This window comes from Bos mutus, chromosome 19, assembly GCF_027580195.1.
Source record: "Bos mutus isolate GX-2022 chromosome 19, NWIPB_WYAK_1.1, whole genome shotgun sequence".
In the NCBI taxonomy this organism is placed as follows: Eukaryota; Metazoa; Chordata; class Mammalia; order Artiodactyla; family Bovidae; genus Bos; species Bos mutus.
In genome coordinates this window covers 40,343,340-40,365,212 of record NC_091635.1, presented here as the reverse complement: position 1 = coordinate 40,365,212, position 21,873 = coordinate 40,343,340, and the positions used below count along the sequence as shown (strand labels likewise).

The window sequence follows — 21,873 nt, the reverse complement described above, 5'->3', positions numbered from 1 at the left end:
GCAGAAAATGAGTTTATCAGCCTTTGTCCCTCCCCTGCTGGTAGGGAAGGACCATTCCACACCTGGAACTCATCTTTATCCTGTACCCACAGATTCTTAGAGTGTCCAAGAGGAGATGGGAAAGATCCCTCAAGCTGTCCTCAGCATCTCTTATGGGGGTCGGGATACCAGGATAGATTCTTGGCGATGTCCATCGGTCACTGGACGTTCTCAGGAAAAGGTTGTAAATAGCTTGACACCTGTGTGCCTCCAGCCATCTGGGTGCCCCTTCCTCCCCCTTGTGCCCACTAGAGCTGGAGGTGGTAGAAGTGAGGGCTGGTCATTTGGGTTTGAACCTACTGCCTCTGGCCACCTCTTCACATTACCCAAAAGGAGCGTGTCTGAGATGGTCTGACACTGGTTGGTTCATATCCTGGCATCTGGCAGAGGCTCCATCACAGGCCTGAAATAGGTAACTCTGTGATCACATGTGGTCCCAATCTGGGTGATTCTTAGGCAATCTGGAGGTCACAGGATGCTGCCTGCATTGTAACTCGACAGGAACATACGCACCAGGAAGCATTATCTAAAGTTAGTGATGCTCGGCAACAATGTGGCTGGTGAGACCCCACTGTGGATAATGGTTCAAATCAACTCTCCCCAGTGGTCCTGCCTGACGCTTAGCTCACAAGGCCCTCGGTGTGCTGGTCTGTGCTTACTTCTCCAGCGCTATCTGCCCCTCACTCCCTCTGCTCACTCAGTTTTCCAGCCAGGCCAGGCTATTTATAGTCCCCCTAAGGGGCCCTGCTGTTTCACACTTTGTGCCTTTGCCAAGCCTCTTCTCGTTGCCTAGAACTCTGCTCCTGTCCCCCATCTGCCTGGCAAGCACCCACACATCTTTATTCAATTAATTATATTAATAATAGCAGCTAAGCTTTATTGGGTGCTTACTATGTGCTAAGTGCTTTGCCTGCGTTATCCAGCTTAATCCTCAAAGTAGCCCTGTGCGCTCCATCTCTACGTCATCCTCTTTCACAGCAACCAATTTCCATTTGTAAGTGGCTGCCTCTGAGCACAGAGCAGTTAGGAAGTGATGGAGCCCGGATTGGAGCCGCACCTGTGTGAACCCAGGGTTCTTGTTCTTCGCCACAGTGATAAACTACCTTCCTTGGAGTATCACCCAAGCCCATCCAGCCACTCCCTCATCCATCCTGTTTCTTCCTCCCACCTCTCTGCCTTGCCTGTGAGGTGCTTCTGTCATAGCATCTAGGAGGTTTCTGTGCTTACTGGACTGTCTTCCTCTACTGGGCTGTAAGGATTTCACTTAAGACTGTGTTCGTTTTAATTGGCAGGAAATCCAATATATAGGGGCTTATAGTTCCTGTTTAGCAAGAAATGAGGTAGGCTGTTTCTAGTGTGGCTCCTAGCTCAGTGAAAGTGAAAGTGGCTCAGTAGCATCAGGGAAATGTCTGTGTTCTTTCTTGATTATTTCCTCATAGCAGCAGTATGGCCACTGGAACTCATCACATCTGAGTTGAAGGTGAAAAGTCCCTTTTTAATTGTTAAAGCAAATGCTTTGCCAGAGGCCTTCACTAGCATCTCATTGACCAGAACTATGTCAAGTGGCCATTCCTGGTTGTAAGAGAGGCAGAGAAAGTGGATATTTCGCCTGGGACTGGGTTCATTGTCACTTCATAGAAAACCAGCATGAGGGAAGAAGAGAAGCTAGATACCGAGTAGAAGACAAGCAGTGTCTGCTAGTAGCCTAGAGAACAGAGACTATGAATTATTAATGATTTCTCCCCAATCCTCAGAATCTGAATGCTTTATAATTGTTTTGTGTTGTTGCCTTTTAGGCAACATACAGATATAAGCATATAAACTTTTTTTTTTTCCAAATACTTTGGCCATCTGATGTGAAGAGCCAACTCATTGGAAGAGACCCCGATGCTGGGAAAGATAGAGGGCAGGAGGAGAAGCGGGCCACAGAGGATGAGATGGCTGGGTGACATCATCGACTCAAAGGACATGAGTTTGAGCAAACTCCGGGAGATGGTGAAGGACAGGGAAGCCTGGTGTGCTGCAGTCCATGGGGTCGCAAAGAGTCAGACACGACTGAGTGACTGAACAACAACATTCTGTACATACTATTGTTAATTTCTTTTTTTACTTAATAAGCTGATGTAAATCATCCATATAATTTTTAATGACTACGTAGTAGTTCATCTTGATGAAATACCATAATTTACTCAATAATTCCCTATAATTATTCAGCTTGTTTTTAATGTCACAATCATAAACAGCCCTGTGATTAATAATCTTATAACTCTATTTTATGCACATTTACAACTAATTTCTTAGTACACAGTCTTAGATTATGCTGGGTTAAAATCTGTACCAGGACTTTCCGGGGCGGTCCAGTGGTTAGGAATCCATCTTCCAGTGCAGGACTGACTTGGGTTCAGTTCCTGGTTGGAGAACTAAGATCCCACATGCCGTGGGGCAACTAAGCCCCTCGCCTCAAGTGAGCCCTTACTTACACACCTCAAGTAAGCCCATCCTGTACAACTGGAGAATCTCATGCACTGCAACGAAGATCCAGTGCAGAAAAAAATAAACAAAAACTATACCAACTATTAAAGCTTTTGATACCAAACTGGCTCCTGAAAAGTTGTGCCAGTTGTACATATCCTCCAAGAAATTCTACGAATGCCTGTTTCCGTACAAGTTTGGGTATTTTCCTTGCTGATTTGATAGGAAAATTGCAAAGTATAGAAGTTTGCATTTTCTTTGGTTACAATTGAGGTTACATTTAACATTTTTTATATATATACACACACATATTACACACTGGGCACTTACAGTTCTTTTAATTTTCTGTTCATTTCTCTAACTCATTTAGCAAGTTGAGTTTTTCTCATTGGATTGCAAAAGCACTTCCTATATGAAGGAGACAAGGAGTTTCATAGGAGAAGGGTTCCTACTGAGCTGTGTTTGAAGGCTAAATAGGACTTTGCCAGGCGGACAAGGGGTGAAGAGGGGGTTCTAGGTGTAGGAGCAGCACGGGCAAGGTTCAGAGGTAGGAAACAATGAGCACGTTAGGTCCCTGTGTTAATGACATAGGGCTGCCAGTAGAAAAAATTAGCATAAACTTGGTGACTTAAAAACAACAGAAATTTAATTGCTCAGAGCCTGGAGGCCAGAGTCCAAAATCAAGGTGTTGGCTGGGCCACGCTCCCTGCCAAGGCACTAAGCTGGGGAGAATCCTTGCTTGCCTCTTCCAACTGGTGGCTCCAGGCGTCCCCTGACTTCTGGCTGCATAACTCCAATCTCTGCTTCCATTTGCACATGGCCTTCTTCTGTGTGTCTGTGTCTTCTCCCTGCTTTACCTACAAGGACACGTCATCTGATTCAGGTCCATCTTAGTCCAGAGGGCTTCCCCGGTGGCTCAGCGGTGAAGAATCCACCTGCAATGCAGGAGACACGGGTTCGATCCCTGGGTCGGGAAGGTCCCCCGGAGGACAGCATGGCCACCCACTCCAGTGTTCTTGCCTGGAGAATCCCATGGACAGAGGAGCCTGGTGGGCTACATTCCATAGGGTCGCAAAGAGTCAGACAAGACTGAAGCAACTTACCACACGTGCACGCAGTTAGTCTAAGATCATCTCTTCTAGAGATCCTTAACTTAATTACATCTACAAAGAACTTTTTCCTAAATAAGGTCACATTTATGAGTGCCAAGGTTAGGATTTGGATATATATATATATCTCTAGGGGCTTGCAGGGACATACCTAGAAAATGTCTGATATTACAGAACAGCAGAATATGACTCTGTAAAGGAAGAGGCAGATGATGACCATGAAAGGCTTTTTGCAGAGGAGTTTGGCTTGGCCCTTGAAGTGAATGGGGAAATGTTGAATTTTGAATCATCAGATCTGTAGTCTGGCACTCACGGGGAAAGAGTGTTGGTATTGTCCTTGTAAGAGTTGATGGGGATGGGAAAAAGGATGGGGAGTGGGGATATCTCAGGGTGTAGGATATGAACAGGAAGAGGGAGGAATCTGGAATGACTCCTTGGTTTCCAACTTGAGTAATCTAGCACATTAACTTCAGGGAAAGGTTGGGTTTGAATTTCCTGGGGGTGGAGATGTGCAGGAAACGATCAAAGAGATGGGTCTGTAGCCCAGACCTCTCCCTGGAATATAAATAAAATTTGGGAGAGGGGAGTAAAAGAAGTAACAGAAGCCTGGAGAACACCAATTTCTCCCCCTCATTTTCTTGTGAAAAATTTCAAGCCTACATAAAAGTTTAAAGTATCTTATAGTGAACACCCATGGACCCACCATCTGGAGTCGATAATTATCATTTTTCTCCACTTGCTTTATCACACATCTATCCATTCCCTCTTGAACATCATCAATGCATCTTGTTTTCTATGTATTTCAGGGTAAGTTGCAAACATTAGCTACGTTTCACTTCGACACATTAACATGCAAATCAATCACTAGAGTTCAACATTTAGTGAAATGCACAAATCTTAAGTGTACTATTTGATGAAGTCGATGAATGCATCACTGTGTACCCGCATATCCCTGTCAAGATACATTTCCATCTCCTTAGAAAATTCCCTGTGCTCCTTCCAGCCAAATCCTGTCCCCACCTGACCCCTACAAGCAACTGCTATTTTCTCTTTTTTCTTTTTTTTCAAGCATAAATTAGTTTTGTCTGTTCTAGAACTTCATGTAAGTGGAGCCATACAAGATGTGTTCCTTTGTATCTGGCTTCTTTCACTTAGCATAATGCCTGTGAAGAGTCATTTCTTTGTGTCTCAGTAGCTTGTCCCTTTTATTGCTGAGCAGTATTCTATTATAAAGATGTGTAGTTTAGTCACTAAGTCGTGTCTGACTCTTTGGGACCCCATGGACTGTTGCCTGCCAGGCTCCTCTGTCCATGGGATTTCCCAGTCAAAAATGCTGAAGTGGGTTGCCACCTCCTTCTCCAGAGGATCTTCCCAACCCAGGGATCAAACCCACATCTCCTGCATTGGCAGGCAGATTCTTTACTACTGAGCCATCAGGGAAGCCTGTAAAGATGTGTAGGAATAACAGTTTGGGGGAATTCCCTGGTGGTCCAGTGTTTAAGATTCAGCACTTCCACTGCAGGGGGCATGGATTCAATCTTTGGTTGGGGAACAGAGATCCCACAAGCCAAAGGTGTGGCCAAAAAAAAAAAAAAAAGAATTTTTTTAAGGGATGGACAGAGAGATAGGATTCTACCAAGGATACTAGAAGGAACAGTGAAGGCAGTAGGAAAAGCACCCAGATAGAATGTCAAGGAAAACCATCTGGATCAGTTATAATTAGGTTTGACTACATATAACATAAAAACTAAATAACAGTGACTTAAATAACAGGCATTTTTCTTCTCTCATTAGAAGAAGTCCAGAGATAGACAGCCCTGGGGTGGTATGTTGGCTCACTGTGCCATCACTGGCCCAGGCTCCTAGCTTTGTGCTCAGCTGTATTCAGCACTGGCTTCTATCCTGAGGGTCACCTCATGGTTCAGTATGGCTGCTGGAGCTCCAGCCGTCCTATCTGCTTTCCAAACTGGTAACAGAAGGAGGAAGCATGGGGACGGGGGAAACATACATTCTAGGTGAAGCAATCTCAGAAACTTTCCTCGAAGTTCTACACATATCCACTTAACACTCATTGGCCAGAACTTCATCACATACTCTGTACCGCTAGGAAGAGCAGCCACTGAGCACACTGCCACTCCAAGATAATGAGATTTCTGACACTAGGAGGGGAAATGGATATTGGCTGTCAGCAGCCTCTTCTACCTTCTCTCTCTTTTTTATAGTATTTATTTATTTTGCACTGGATCTTAGTGGCGGCACGCGGGATCTTTGATTTTCATTGCAGCTTGCAGGATCTTTAGTTGTGGCGTGAGAGCTCTTAGTTGTAGCATGTGGGATCTAGTTCCCTGACCAGGGATGGAACTTGGGCCCCCTGCATTGGGAGTGCAGAGTCTTAGCCACTGGACCATTAGGGAAATCCCCTTCTCCTTCTTTTGACACCTGGTGGCCTAGCCATGTCCACTCAGCCTTCCTGTCTGGGGACCTACGCAGATTGAAGGCTGTGCTTGGCAGATTTACATCCTCCAAGTTCCTAGGGCTCCTTCCTTCTTGAAGGGGTGGTGTCTCTATCTTTTCTGTAGGTCCGTCTTTTCTGGTAGGAGTTTCCAGGGTCTCTGGCTGGCTTCTTGGGCTATTGGGGTCTCCTGGAGTGTGAAATGAAAGAGGCAGTATCCAGGGGAATTTGCAGAGAGCTCTATGGGCATTCTCTTCCACCCCTGGGTATCCCCGCTGCTGTGGCTGGCACTCTTCCCTCGCCTATTTGGTCAGCCTCCCCTGACAAGCAGGGCTTCTTCTCCAATCCTTGTACTGATGGAAAGAGATTCCTCTAGAAAGTAATGAGATTCAGAAGGGGAAAGATGGCATTTGGAGACAGACAGACTTGGGTTGAGATCCTTTCTGTGCAAAGCTCTCTGAGACTCAGAGACTCCGTCTGTGAACTGGTGGTAGTGAGAGCAGCTTCACCGACGTGTCTGGGCTGAGCTGTGGTCCATGGCCCCCACTCTGATAAGGATGAATTGGGCACACATCGGGGAAGCTGGCAGCAAACTTCCCACCCTGTTATGACCCAGGCAGTTCCAGACTGTGCAGTAGAGTCCAGCCTCACCACCCTCCCTGTGGCCCCTCTGCCCTTGCCCTGGGGAAATGTCCTGAGAGTGAAGGCGCTGGTCCTGTGACCCCTGGGAATTGGTCAGTGTAGAGGAGAATCAGTGCAGCCTGCTGGAGTCTGAACTGTTGGCCAGAGCAGGGTTCACCATGGCTCACACCCCTGACCTTGACTCCAGGCACTAATAGGGCAGCCTGGAGCCTCCTGGAGGACAGATGGAGGGTTAATGTGGCGTTTCATTCCCTTGTGCTTCTCCAGAGTGAGTGCATCTCACCAAACAGCCAGGCCCCTTCACAGTGCCAGACTCGGGCAGGCTGAATACTGTGGCTTTTCTTCCTCCCTCTCGGCCCCTGGAAACAGGAGAATTCCTGTGTGCCCCCATCAGTGGGTCCCATTTCCCGAGTGCAGGGCACACATATCCCAGCGGCTGGGTCGCTAGGTCCTGTGGTTCTTCATGTGCATGCCTGTCCTGGGAAAAAAAATAGTAGCTCACGGCCCTGACAGCTTAGTGGGCCGTCGGCACAGGAGAGGAAGTCAGCAGGAACAGGTGCAGTGAGGCCGTGGGGGGCGGGGGGGCGGCCTCAGCTGCCAAAGGGCCAGATTGGATTGAGTGTGGCCGTGGCGGGTGCCCTGGTGACCCGTTGACACCATTCTCAGGCTGCCGGCTGCCCCGGGGGCCGGCGTGTTGTGACAGCGGAGGAGCCAGGGCCCCCACTGAGAACTTGGCTCCAGCCTTGGACCCGAGCGGCACAGTGCATTCCTCTGCCCATTCACTCTCTGCACGTTTCCAAGGCCCTGCCTCGCGTCGGCCGTGGGTGCTGGGCCCTCAGCGAGGGCTGATACCCAGTCCCCACCCCAGGGGTTCAGGGACAAATGGGCAGGATCACCAGGGGCGCTAGAAGGCCACACGCTGTAGGAGTTCTGAGCTGGGACACCAGGGAGGGCACCCTGGAGGAAGTGATGTCCGAGCGGGTGATGGGACAGACCCCACGAGGGGTGGGGGTGGAGGAGGGTCCCTCAGGCCGCTGCAGGAGAGACCTCGCCACCGATGGAGTCAGATGGAGGCCTTTCTCAGGTGCTGTCCTGTCTCGGCTGCCCCACGGACCCGGCCTGCTGTCCAGGGAGGGGGTGTCTGTGCGGGGCCCTGGCCTCCAAGTGGTGCTGGCAGCTCCAGCAGGGTTAACGGCAGCTTGACTTCCCTAGGGCCTTCTTTGCCCTCCTTCTCCGAAGGAAGCCTCCGTGGAAATTACAGAAATAAGTGCCGGCTTTTGAGGACTCTGCTGTTCCACCAGGTCCCTGCCAGGCCCGGGCCGCCTTCTCGCCCACGTTCTGCCAGCCTTGGGCTCCGACCTGCGCGGAGCCTTGTTCAGAGGGGCCAGGGCTCCCTCGGGGGCCCTTCCTCAGCCCCCACCCCCCGAACCCAGCCCTGCTCCCCACCAGCCAGGGATGGGGCTCCGTGTACAAATGGTACCCAAGGAGGAGGGGCGCAGGAAGTGACATCGCTCGGCCCGCCCCCACCTCCCTGCTCCCTATAAAAAGCAAAATGGTGACTCAGAGAGGAGAGTTGGAAGCGTCCTGCCTCCTGCTCCCACTGCTAATTTTTAGACTTGGAATTAGGCAGGAGGCAAAGGAAACAGCAGCTCGAAGTACGCGACTGACATGTTATTAAGCGGGTGGCAACCGCGGAGCCGCCCCCCCTGGACTCCCCGCGGCCCCTGAACCGCAGCGCCGGGTGCCTGCTGGCGCCCCGGGCCGCGCAGCCCTGCCCGGGCCGGGCGTGGATGGTGGGGCTAGGGCCATGGCAGCCGGGGGCCGCCGCCGCCGCCCACTGCGCTACCAGTCCCTGGCAGCCCTGGTGGAGGACTCTCAGTGGCCTTTCTTGTTCCTTGTCTCAGACTTCAGCTACGGGGCGGACGACTACGACGCAGAGGGGAATGAGGAGCAGAAGGGGCCCCCGGAGGGCTCGGAGACCATGCCGTACATCGACGAGTCGCCCACAATGTCGCCGCAGCTCAGCGCCCGGAGCCAGGGCGGCGGGGACAGCATCTCCCCCACCCCACCCGAGGGGCTGGCACCTGGGGTAGGTATCCCTGCTTTTCCTTCCAGGTTGGGGAAGAGGGTGTTTTGTGGGGAGGAGGAGGGGTAGGCAGGCATGGTGCCATGGGCCAGGCTCTGCTTGGGGTGCTCCTGGGGTGCTGGACTTGGGAAACTGGGGCCTGGCCATTCTTGGTGCCCTTGGGTCTCATTCTGGTCCTGGACTCTCAGACTAGCCCTCCCCGATCAGCCCTCGCCTCCAGCCACCACCTGCTGCTCTCTGTGCCACCCGGTACCTGTCCCTGCCTCTCTACCAGCCATCTGCTTCCCCCTGCCTCCTGGGCCCCTCACCTCTTTCAGCCTTCTCTCTCAGCTCCTCTCTAGCAGGATGGGGCCTCGTGGAGGGAACAGGCTCTCCTCTCTGGGCCCCGGGCCGGGCACTGGCTCCATATGTGACCTAAAGGCTGTAAAGGGCACAGATGCTGGCTCAGCAAACCAAGGCTGGCCTGGGTGCCGGCCATGGGTGGGGGGCGGTGAGCAGCCTCTGTAGCATTCCCTGAGGACCCCGGCCCCGTCCAGCCCTCCTCTGCTGACTCTGGAAGGAAATGAGCCCTCATGGTGTCCTCCTCTCCTCTTGTCCACTGGTGAGAGCTCTGCTCCAAAGAGAAGCGTTTCAGGAGCAGTACTGAGGATGGGCTCTGAGACAGGCCCGGGGATAAGATGTGTGGAGGTTTGCAATCCTGGTAGTTAATGCTGTTCCTGGCCACAGGGACCGGCTTTGTCTGGACCCAGCTTGTGCCACGTGTCTGATACACAAGAGGAGTGAGACAGAGGGGTTACTGGGGGCTGTTCTTCTGAAATTGGGAAGAATCAAAACCATTTCTTCTTCTACCCGGTGGAGGGAGGGGCTTGGATTGCTCGGTCCTACTTGGTAAGGGCCCTGTCTGGCTGTGTTTTGTAGGGAGTCCCCTTTCTTCCCTCTAATACCCTTGAGGAGCAGTTGCTGAGATGCTGGGAGATACTTGTTTCTCTCCTTCAGGGCCCAGTGCTGCTCGCCCCAGCCGGAAGGCTGCCTGGACTCTACCATTTCTTGAGAAACCCCTGCTTCCCTTCCTCCCAACCTCCTCGGCCACCCTCCACCCCTGCGGAGAGCTCTCACCCCCTCTTCGCACACCAGGGTGGCTGTTATAGCCTTTGGCAACAAGGGCCTTGGCAACCAGCTTCCCACTTGGGGGAAGCCACATTGTTGCCATGGCAACAGAGGCCTAGGCAGAGCTTATCAGCTGCCAGGCAGTACAAGTTTGGAAAGGGATGGGGGGGCAGGTGGGAGGAGGAGATGATGGGCAAGGGTATTGGTCAGGCTCAGGCCCCCCACAACCAGCATTCTGGGGTGCCGTCCTGTGGTCCTAGGGAAGGGTGGCAGGTGAGAGACAGCCATCGTGGACCTGCAGGGCAGGATTTGCTACTAATGGAGGAGAGGGTGCTCTGGGACCTGAACTGACTCCAAGCAGGGGAGGCAAGGTGAAAACTGCTTTCCGACACTGCCTTTAGGTCTCTGACCACATCAGGGCTTAGAGACATCCTGGGGAGTGTCCGTCATTGCCCCTGTGAGCAGACACAGAAAGACTCACTGCAGGACTCAACCCAGCACCAGGAATGCTGGCTGAGAGCTGAGAACGTGTGGCCAGATTAGAGCTGCTTGCTGGAGAGAAAAGCCGTTTGCTTTCCCCTCTTTGCCTTCCTCCTTACTTCCTGTCTTGTCTCCTTCCCTTGTCACATGACTACCTTGCAGGAATGCTTGTCCATCAACTTTTAGATGCCCTGGTGAAAGGTACTCAGGTGCTTTCTCTAGTGAAACAGATCCCAGGCATAACAGGAAGATGCCCCCGCCTGGAGCCCTGGGGCTTTGGGGCAAGGACTTCCTTTACTACAATACTGCCCATTTTGCTTGGTGACTCACAAGAGAAGAACTAGGTTTGAGGACTAAAATCCAAGAAATGCTACAGTGAAAACTGACCAAAGGGCTTGGAAACCCCAGGATTAACTTCTGCGCCATTGGCTAGAAATGATACAAGATAGGGTTGGGGAGCATTAATCCAACTTGAAGATCCCAACTGAAGATTCCAGCCCCATGCACCCCCCTGCCTGCCTACCTTCTCTCCTGAGTTGCCTTTCTGCCCTTTCTGCTGTGCCACTGGCCCCATCTAGTGGACACAGAAACTATTGCTGTTTACAATGGGGTGCTGGAGAGTTCACATACTTCTTCCTGAGTACTTAGGAACTGTTTCAGCATTATAAAAAAAAGAAGAAGGAAAGAAAAAGAAAGCCAAGGTTTCTGCTACTTGGCTCTGCTCATTTGGCCAGGCAGGTCCCCTCCCTGCCAGGCTTCCTGTTGGGGCGTTGGGAACAAGGGGATTTTTGGACCAAATCAGATGATTGTTCTAGACATTCAGAGATGGCCTTTCGCAGCCGGGCATTCCACAGCCAAATATGTAGCCGACTTGTTTCTGGAAGCCCAAGGAACAAGTCATTGCATTAGAGTTCTCCAGAGAAACAGAACCTTTAGGATACAGAGGAAGAAGAATTGATGTATTAAAAGGAACTGGCTCACTAAGATCATGGAAGCTGAGAAGTTCCAAGTTCTGCAGCCAGTAAGCTGGAGGCCCAGGTGAACTGATGGAATAGTTAGTTACAGTCCAAGTCCAGGAGAGTTGATGGTGGAAGTTCTAGTCCGTATTGAGTCCAAAGGCAGGAGAAGACCTATGTCCCAGCTCGAAGACAGGCAGAGAGTGAATTCTCCCTTGTGCATGCATGCCCAGTCACTCAATCATGTCCGACTCTTTGCGAACCCATGGACTGTAGCCCACCAGACTCCTCTGTCCATGGAATTTTCCAGGCAAGAGGAGTGGGTTGCCATTTCCTCTCCAGAGATCTTCCCCACCCAGGGATCCAACCTGCATCTCCTGCATTGGCAGGCGGATTCTTTCCCACTGAGCCACCTTGAAGTGAATTCTCCCTTCAGTTCAGTTCAGTTCAGTTTAGTTCAGTCGCTCAGTCATGTCCGACTCTTTGCAACCCCATGAATCGCAGCACACCAGGCCTCCCTGTCCATCACCAGCTCCCGGAGTTCACTCAAACTCATGTCCATCGAGTCGGTGATGCCATCCAGCCATCTCATCCTTTGTTGTCCCCTTCTCCTCCTGCCCACAATCCCTCCCAGCATCAGGGTCTTTTCCAATGAGTCAACTCTTCGCATGAGGTGGCCAAAGTACTGGAGTTTCAGCTTCAGCATTAGTCCTTCCAGTGAACACCCAGGACTGATCTCCTTTAGGATGCACTGGCTGGATCTCCCTTGCAGTCCAAGGGACTCTCAAGAGTCTTCTCCAACACCACAGTTCAAAAGCATCAATTCTTCCCTTATGTCACCCTTTTGGGCTATCCGGACCTTCAACTGATTAGCTGAGGCCCATCTGGACCTTCAACTGATTGGGTGAGGCCCATCCACATTGGAGAGGGCAAACTGCTTTGCTCAGTCAACTGTTTCAAGCATTAATCTCACACAGAAACACCCCTACAGACATACCCAGAATAACATTTAGCCAAATGTCTGGGCACCTCTATCCCCGTTGGTTTGGCTCATAAAACCAACCCTATGGTCAGACTCTCCCAGCAGCTCAGAGAATGGCAGGGCCATGAGCTTTTGATAGATGAACATGTGCTGCTCTCTACCAGTGGGACCTTAGACCAGTATCATAACCCCTCTGACCCTCAGTTTCCTCATGTGTGCTGCTGTTGCTACTGCTAAGTCACTTCAGTCATGTCCGACTCTGTGCGACCCCATAGACGGCAGCCCACCAGGCTCCCCCGTCCCTGGGATTCTCCAAGCAAGAACACTGGAGTGGGTTCCCATTTCCTTCTCCAATGCATGAAGTGAAAAGTGAAAGGAAAGTCGCTCTTCCCTTTGGTTCCTTTGTGACCCCATGGACTGCAGCCCACCAGGCTCCTCCATCCATGGAATTTGCCAGGCAAGAGTACTGGAGTGGGGTGCCATCGCCTTCTCCATCCTCATGTCTGCTGCTGCTGCTAAGTTGCTTCAGTCGTATCCGACTCTGTGCGACCCCATAGATGGCAGCCCACCAGGCTACCCCATCTCTGTGATTCTCCAGGCAAGAACACTGGAGTGGGTTGCCATTTCCTTCTCCAATGCGTGGAAGTGAAAAGTGAAAGTGAAGTCGCTCAGTCGTGTCCGACTCTTAGTAATCCCATGGACTGCGGCCCACCAGGCTCCTCTGTCTATGGGATTTTCCAGGCAAGAGTACTGGAGTGGGGTGCCATTGCCTTCTCCACATCCTCATGTCTAAATAGGACTAAATACCTGAAGGGTTGTTGAGAGGACAGACTGAGGTAGCCCCAGTGAGGCCTGTAGAGCTGGGCCTGGTGCGCTGTGGGTACTCAGTTCTTGGTGATGGCGGCCCACAAGACTCTCCTCACCAGCCTTAAGAGGGGTAAGGACCCAGTCTAATGAATGTTTGTGGGACAACGACTGACTCTGCTTTTGCAGTCTCCTTTCTGGGGTTGGCTCTGTACTCGCAGGTGCAGGAGCCCAGATGAAGCTGGGTCTCTGGTGTCTGCGGGACACATGCTCCTCGCTCCCCAGCTCACCGCTGCAGCCTCACTGTGCTTCGTGCCTTAGATGTGCCCCAGTGTGCAGCCCAGTGAGGTGTCAAAAGTGAAGCCCAACGCCCTGCAGAGCATTCCTTTCCCCGAACCCGGGCTGAGCAGAGCGCCCTCTGGTGGCTTCAGCAGAGGGCCTGCTTTCACCCTGGGAGGGAGGGGCGGGGCTCGCTCTCAGTGACAAGCGGGTTAAGTGTTTCTCCGCCAGGACCCTGGTCTTACAGAAAAGCATGCGCCCTGCAAACCATGGACTCCTCGGACTCCCTTCTCGGGAGGCACACTGCAAAGGGGTCACAAGGCAGAGAGAATATCTGGGTGTTCTTTCAGTGCCACCACTTTCTAGCTGTGTGACCTAAGGGTTGTCACTCAACCTCTCTGAGCTCCAGTTGGCTCATCTATAAGGTGAAGATACTGAGAATTTCCTTTCTCTTGACCTCACACAGCTGTCAGGAAGCTCCCATAAGATGGTGCCAGGTGGAGCGCTTTGTAAGGTCTGTACGTGTTAGGACTGCACTAGCTGCTGAATTGAGGGCTTCACTGTCCACAGGGCAGGACAGTTTAAAGATGGGTAGGGGCTATTTGAGATGATCACATTGTCGTCCTTCTCATCCCTCCCCCTCCCCCAGTACCCTTTCTTCCCCACAACTACTTACCCTGGGCCTTTTACATGGGTTGTCTCGCGTAAGGCTCACCACAGCCCTATGTGGGCTTCCCTGGTGGTCCAGATGGTAAATAATCTGCCTGCAATGTGAGAGATCCAGGTTCAGATCCCCGGGTCAGGATGAGCCCTTGGAGAAGGGAATGGCAACCCACTCCACTCTTCTTGCCTGGAGAATTCCATGGACAGAGGAGCCTGGAGGGGTACAGTCCATGGGGGTCACCAAGAGCTGGACACGACTGAGCAACTAACACAACAGCCCTCGGTGGTAGATGCAATGATCATCATTTTTACTGCTGAGGAAATGGAAGATCAGAGAGGTGACATATCTGCCCAAGACCAGCCAGAGGAGCCAAAGATGTATTTAAACTTGGGTCTTTCTCTTTTTCTTATTTTTGGCCCATGCTGGCATGCGGGATCTTAGTTCCCTGACCAGGGATCGAACCTGCGCCCCCAGCACTGGAAGCTCAGTCTTAACCACAGGACCACCAGGAAGTCCCTAAATGTGGGTTTTTCTGACGCTGGAGTCTGTGTGGTGCTGCCAAGTCCAGTCAGACAACACCTCCCCTTGAAGATTTCCCAGCCCATAGCTGAGCCCTCTGGTGTTTGGGGAGTGTGCACAGTTACTTGAGGGGCACGTCTGCCCTGTTGACATCAAGAGCTCTGATCCCCAATCATCTCTGTGGACCCTATCAGCGCCTCCTGGCCGCCTAGGGGTGTTCACCCCGTGTTGTAGAATTGAACCAACCAGTACCAGGATGGCCGGGGAGCAGGGAAGTTAGGTGGATGCAGTCTCAGGGAATGAAGCTGGGATGAATCGCTGCCCCTTCTTCCCTTCCTGGTCTGTTCGGAGGCTTGTGGTTTAGGATTTGAGGTTGCAGGACAAGGAACTTCCTTCTAGGTGAAAGGAGAAGCCACGTGGAGAGCCAGGAGCCTCTCAGCTGGCTTCCCAGGATGCTCCTTTTGGATGGTGTTTGAGGCCTGGGTTGGGAGGCTTTGGGGCTGCCCCTGATCTTTACATCTCTCAGGGGTTTCCAGCTGCAGATAAAACCAGGCATCACTCCTCAAGTTACCAACCTCCTGCCTCAGCAGCCTTGTCGTCATGGCTCCTTTCTGGATCTTTGGTCCCGCTGCAAAGAGAAGGAGCCTGCCTGGCCCTGCTACTTGCCAGGTGCTGTGCCGGGTGCCCGGCTTCATTGCCACCCAGCCCTCCAACTGCTGGAGGAGCCCCCATTTTATAGATGAGGCATCTACGGCTCAGGCAGTTGCTTGGCTTATCCGAGTCAAGGAGGATGTAAATAGGAAGTGGGGAGACACAGTGTCTTGGTTGTGGCCTCAGCCCCTCCACAGCTGGCCTTCCCTGGCCTCTCTGGCTCATCGCCGCCCGCCCAACCCCCCCCCCGCCCCTCTTCACATCTGGATGGGATTTGGGCTTCCCTGATTTGCCACATCTGGCCAACCTGGAGCATCCCTGTAGCACTCACGGCCTGTCTGGGGGCTCCCTCTCCCTGCTAGTGTGCTGAGATTGTGGTTCATTAACATGCTTCACACTTGCTAGAAAGGCTACTTCCAAAGCAGCCTGTATTCGGTGAAGGTCGGTTCATCTCCTGCAGATCCCAGGACAGTGGATAGGAGAATGAGCCCAGCCAGACCCATCCTCTGCCCTTGAAGCTCTGGAGTCTTTGGGGCTGGGGCAGGGAGGCCAACTGACCTGCATAATTCACACCAACAGATGTGAAATTGGCTCGAGAATGCCTTCACTTTGAGACGTTTGGCCACATAGTTGAGCCGCCAAGGGGCAGAGGCTGGATGGCCTCTGGGCTCTACCAGGGCAAAGAAGGGCAGGGAATGTCCTTGCGGCAGGCTGGATCTTACCCACGGACTCTCTTTTCCATCATCTTCACCTGGTTCTTCTGGTTTCCCAGGTGGCACTAGTGGTAAAGAATCCACCAGAGATGTGGGTTCGATCCCTGGGTCGGGAAGGTTCCCTGGAGAAGGAAATGGCAACCCACTCCAGGATTCTTGCCTGGAAAATCCCATGGATGGAGGAGCCTGGCGGGCTGTATAGTCCATGGAGTCACAAAGACTCAGACAGCTGAGTGACCCAGCACATCATGCACGCACGCACCTGGTTCCTCCACTAGTGGGCGCTAGCGCCTTCTTTCCACCATGATGCTCTGATGATGAGCTCATGTAGGGGTCCCCAACTTCCAGGATCTAATAACCTGATGACCTGTGGTGGAGCTAATGTAATAATAATTGGAATAAAGGGCATAATAAATGTAAAGTATCTGATTCATCCCCAAACCATCTCCCCCTACCTGAGTCCATGGAAAAATTATCTTCCGTGAAACTGGTCCCTCTGTACCAAAACGGTTGGGGACCACTGCTCTTGTGGACTTTCCTCCCACAGGGTTATGAGCTGGTCACTTCTATCTGGAAGGCCACACAGATTTCCCCCCCAACCCCCACCCTCCTGCCTGTGTGACAGAAAGAAGAGAAACACTTGCACAGCAGTTATAGAAGGCTGGGCCCTATTGTAGCACTTTATAGACACTGACTCATTTAGTCCTCACCACACACTGGGAGGTAGGCACTGTGACTGCCCCATTTTCCAGATGTGAAAACTGAGGTACAGAGAGGTGACACAACCCACCTGAGGCCCCAGAGCTGATGAGTGGTGGCTGCTCATCTCCGTGCTTCTCTGCCAACTGTCCAGGACAAGCCTTGGTGCACTCGATTGACGTCTTCCTGGCTCTGTAACTTGAAACAACCAGTAGAGTCCCAGTCCCACAGCTGTAAATAAGGATAAATCCCTCCTATCTGGAAGGGCTGCTGGGAGGACCAAGAGACACAGCAACTGTGAAAACACAGTCTGCATCCCCAGGAGGACAGCTCCTCAGGTGATCGTTGTCTTTGACCCTCTCCTGGGATGTGAACCCAGTTCTCCGTGGGTCCCCAGCTCTGGCTGTCCTTGGGCCCTGCCACCCCCACTCTAGTCCTAGCAGAGGTGGCTCAGCGTCCCCCTCCCCCGGCATGCCTGGGAGGCAGAGACCCCTCTGGAGGGTGTCACGGTGGATGCGCAATTTCCTCAGGTACCATGCACCCAACCTGAACCTCTTGATTTATCTTCTTGGGAGACCCTTTGTCTTGCCCTGTAAACCTCCTGAGGTCAAATCTATTAACTATGTGTTTTTCTGAGCACCTACTCCCCCCTTTTTTTTTTTTTTTTTTGGCTGTACCTTGCAGCTTTCAGGATCTCAGTTCCCTGACCAGGTTTTGAACCCAAGCCATGGCAGTGAAAGCCCAGAGCCCTAACCACTATACCACCAGGGCACACCTTTTATAAGCTCTTGTTCTGGGTGCTGTGGCATAAACAGGAATTGCCCCTCACCCCCCGCCCCCTTTCACACACACATATGCACACACATGCACACAATCCCTTAATTTCAAGGTTTGAGAGATGTATTAATACAGCATCTCAAGGAAGAAGCCATGTGGCCTCAGGTGGGGGAATCAAGGAAGGCAGCATGGAGGGAGGCAGCCTCAGAAACTAGGTAGTGTTCTGCCTGGGCACTGGTCAGGAAGGACATTCTAGATAAAGGGGGCTGTTTAAGTTCTGGAATGTAGGAAGACGTCTGGAGGTGTGAGAAGAGGGGAATGGTCTGGTGGGGCCGGAGCACTGGGTTCACTGGATGAGGTGGGAGGTGAGGCTGGGATTGGGCTAGGGCTCCCCTTTCCTGCACTCTCCACACCCCAGCACCCCTGCCAAAGGAGAGGAGAATAGCTGGTGCCTGCCAAGGACTCGACACATGCCAGACACTGCCCCACGTGTACAAGTCCTCCCAGCAGACCTGGCATATATGCTATGCAATATGCAAGTCGCTCGGTCGTGTCTGACTCTGTGTGACCCCATGGACTGTCGCCCACCAGGTTCCTCTGTCCATGGGATTTTCCAGGCAGGAATACTGGAGTGGGTTGCCATGCCCTCCTCCAGGGGACCTTCCTGACCCAGGGATAGAAACTGCATCTCTTATGTCTCCTGCATTGGCAGGTGGGTTCTTTACCACTAGTGGCACCTGGGAAGCCCTCAGCAAACCTAGAGTTGGTGTTAGACTTATCCCCATTTTACAGATGAGGAAACCGAGGCCTAAAGAGTTTGAATGACTTGCCCATGGTCACACAGCTGGTAAGAGGCAGAACAAGGATTCCAGTCTAAAATCCAGGAGAGTTTTTTTTTGTTTGTTTGTTTTACTGTATAAACAGTGTCGTGTACTGGCTTATATCCAACATTTGCTTCATGTGATTGAACTCTCTGGGATGTTTGTAGTGACTTCTGCTGTAGCAGAAAAAGGGAAGTCAGAGGGAGGAGGCTGATTATCAAGATGATGAACCTGATTGTATCTGCGGTGGATGCTGGCCCTGGGTCTACTCGTGGCACCGGCCCCGGGGTCAGTTCTCATTGGCCCAGGGTCTGACGAGCTCTGGAAAACATAGGGGTGGGGCTTGAGTTCCTGCTAAGGAAGTAGGAGGGGCCAGGGATAAGCAGAGAAGAGGGAGCTGGGGCTCCAAGCCAGGATCAGGCCTGGAGGCGAGACTGCGCCTGGCCCTTTCAGGGGACAGCAAACAGCAGAGGTGGTTGTTGTCAACAGTGTGATCAGTTGAGTCATCAGCAAGGGCCCCACTGTCCTTGTTTGGGCTGACTTGGTGGCTTCCTGCTGGACACAGAGTGAGCAATGTGTTAGAAAGAGTAATCTGATGTCAGCGGGAGGGACACATTGAAACGCTGTCCGGTCACTCCCAGTCAGATTTTTCCATGCCTGCCCTTAGCAATGCTGTCAAGGCCACGCCTAACCTGGCCACTTGACTGCTGCCCGCCTCTGCAACCTCATCACCAGCCCTCCAGCTAGAACATGAGCTCCGCCATGGAGCTCTGTCAGTTTTGCACTGAAATGTTTGCTCGTTGCAAACTCTAGTACCTAGAACTGTGCCTGGCACATCAGAGATGCCCAGTAAGTACTGGTTGAGTGAATGAAGCCTTGCCGCCCAGACTGAACTCGTTTCACTGTTCCTCATGCTATCCTGCCTGTCCGCGTGTCACCACTGGCATGGCTGGTCACTGTTGATTTTCAGGGAGGAGTTTTGTTGTTGTTTTAATCTTTTGGCTGTGCCTTGTGGCATGCTGGATCTTAGTTCCCCAGCCGGGGATCCTCTCGCCCCCGCTGCAGTCGAAGTGTGGAGTCCTAACCACTGAACCACCAGGGAAGTCCCAGGTAGGAGTTTTAAGGCCACCTTCTCTGGAGAACTTCCTGTGACTCCCCTTTGCCGCATCAGATGTGCGTGTCTTATGCCCCCAGAGCTCAGTCTACTTTCCCAATTGTAGCACTTAACACACTTCTTTTTTTAACTTCTTTATTTTTTGGTTATATCACGGAAAATTCTAATTTTATAGAAATGTATAATATGGAAAGTGAAAGTCTCCTTAAGTCTCCTTTTACAGAGAGAATATCTGTTAAGAGATGGTTGTATATTTTTCCTTATTTTTCCAAGTGAGATATTATATACATAAGATACATTTCTATGTATGTTTATAAATACATTATACAATATATATATTTACTTATACATTATATATTAATATATAAATACATTATATATGCATTATACATATATAAGCACATTCTATATATATGTGTATATGTATATATTGTTGTTCAGTCGCTAAGTCGTGTCCAACTCTGCGACCCCAAGGACTGTAGTCTGCCAGGCTCCTCTGTCCATGGGATTTTCCAGGCAAAAATACTGGAGTAGGTTGCCATTTCTTTCTCTAAAATGTGTATATGTGTGTGAGCATATATATATTTTTTAAAGTTGGATCATACTATTGATACTTTATGCAATTTGCTCTGGTTATTTTACTTGATAAGTCTTGGGCATCTTGCATATCAGTAATTAAAGACTTACCTCATTCTCCTTCACAACTGTATGTAGTGCTTCTTTTAACGGATGTACCATAATTCACTTGGCCAGTCCCCTTCAAATGGACATTTGGACTGTTTCCAGTCTTTCACTGGTTTAACCATCATTGCAGTGAACATCTTTGTGCAGAGATCTTTGAGCCCTTGTAGAAATGTTTTTGCAGAAAAATCCCTTAAAGTGGAGGTGCTGAGTCAGAGGGTGTGACCATTTTAAATCACAATAGATATTTCCGAGTTATTCTTTCTGAAAGGGTTGTACCTCAGCCCGATAGTTCTGAGATTGTACCCTTCCCCTGGCCCTACCTTGGCGAGCAGTGGCCAGTCTGTCCCTGAGACCGTCAGCTCCACGGAGGTAGACAAATGCTCTTGCCGGTGGCTACGTTCTGAGCGCTACCCCAGGGCCTGGCAGGCACTGCGGGCAATGAATAGATACTTGTTGATGGAGGGGGTAAGGGAATGAGGGGATGGAGAAGAGTGTGAAAGAAGGCTGCTGGGTTTGGGGAGAGTAAACTGTTGGTGGCTTGGAAAAGTGTAGGCTTGGCAGGTGTCCGAAATCTCAGTCTGTGCCCCTTGCCCATGGGGGAGCCCACGCCCCTCGCCTTCCACGGAGTGGTTCCCGCTACCCCTCCAAGTTCATCACCTGCCCGTTTTCTCTTCTGTCCTCCTGCTGTGTTTCCTGGGGTTCCTTGCAAAACATTTTCCTCCCTTTGCCTGGAAACCCTTCCCCTTTTCAAGATGCTGCTCAGAAACCACTCTCCTGTGAAGCTTTTCCTCTCAGGCAGGATTAGTGCCTTTGTCCTCTGTTCCCGCTGTGTTGACCAGTGAGAATACTGCCTCATCTGTTTATAGGCCCGTCACCCTCTCTGAGTTGAGTTGAGAGCATTCCTCGTTTTTATTTTTTTTGCCATGAGGCATGCGTGGGATCCTCCCCAACCAGGGATTGAACCCATGGCCCTTGCAGTGGGAGCTTGGAGTCTTAACCACTGGACCACCAGGGAAGTTTGAGTTGAGAGCATTCTAATAGCAAGGGCTGTGTCCCCCAGGTTTGTGTATTTGTAATGCCAGGCCTTCTCTGGGTATGAATGAACCGTCAGATGGACAGACAAGATCAGGAGTCAAAGAGGAATATTATTGCAGCTGTGTAGTGTGAGATGCTGCAAACCCTGCTTGGGGTGGTGGCTTTGGAAAAGGAAAAGAAGGAAGCACTAAGTGACTTGGTAAAAAGGATGTGGGGCCTGAGGGAAGGAACAGTCACAAGATGGTGACCCCACCAACAGAAGTGGAGGAGCCAGAAGGGGAAGCTGGGTGGGAGAGGGAGAAGGCTCGTTGGGTCTGGAGAGGTGGCGTTTGAGGGGCTGCCAGTGGGGCTTCCAAGTGAGAAGAACCAGCTGACAGCTCAGATATCACGCTGGGAGCAGAGCAGGGCGCTGGGGCTGCAGATGGGGACAGGCTAGCAGCGACAGGGGATGAGTTCCGCAAGGGTAGAGAGCAAAGTGCAGAGGCCTGGGTCCAACTGGGTGACTCCCATCTTCTAGGGAGCAGGAGAGAGAAGGGCCAGCCTAAACCAGAGTGGTCAGAGGCAGCATCGACACGGCCATGGGAGCTGAGGGGTTTAAGAGCATCTAGACCGCAGAGGCCAAGGAGTAGAGAAGGGGGCCTGTGACTTGGGAATACAGCAGCTGTGAGGCCTTTGGAGCAGGCGGCTTCTCTGGAGAGGAGGATCAGGAGCTAGGCGGAGCAGGCAGAGCTGCAGAGGACACAGGGAGGAAGCCCGGTCCAGGGCTGGCTCAGGGCACGGGCCAGGGA

At 51.6% G+C, this 21,873-nt stretch overlaps 1 protein-coding gene across 1 annotated transcript in view; it reads left to right on the top strand.

Annotated features, from left to right (window-relative positions):
• Positions 1 to 21,873, top strand: part of ABR (ABR activator of RhoGEF and GTPase) — a 185,874-nt gene that overhangs the window by 78,868 nt on the left and 85,133 nt on the right. Inside the window, 1 exon segment of the mRNA XM_070390306.1 lies at positions 8,619 to 8,803. Within this exon segment, the coding sequence (XP_070246407.1) occupies positions 8,619 to 8,803 (185 nt within the window).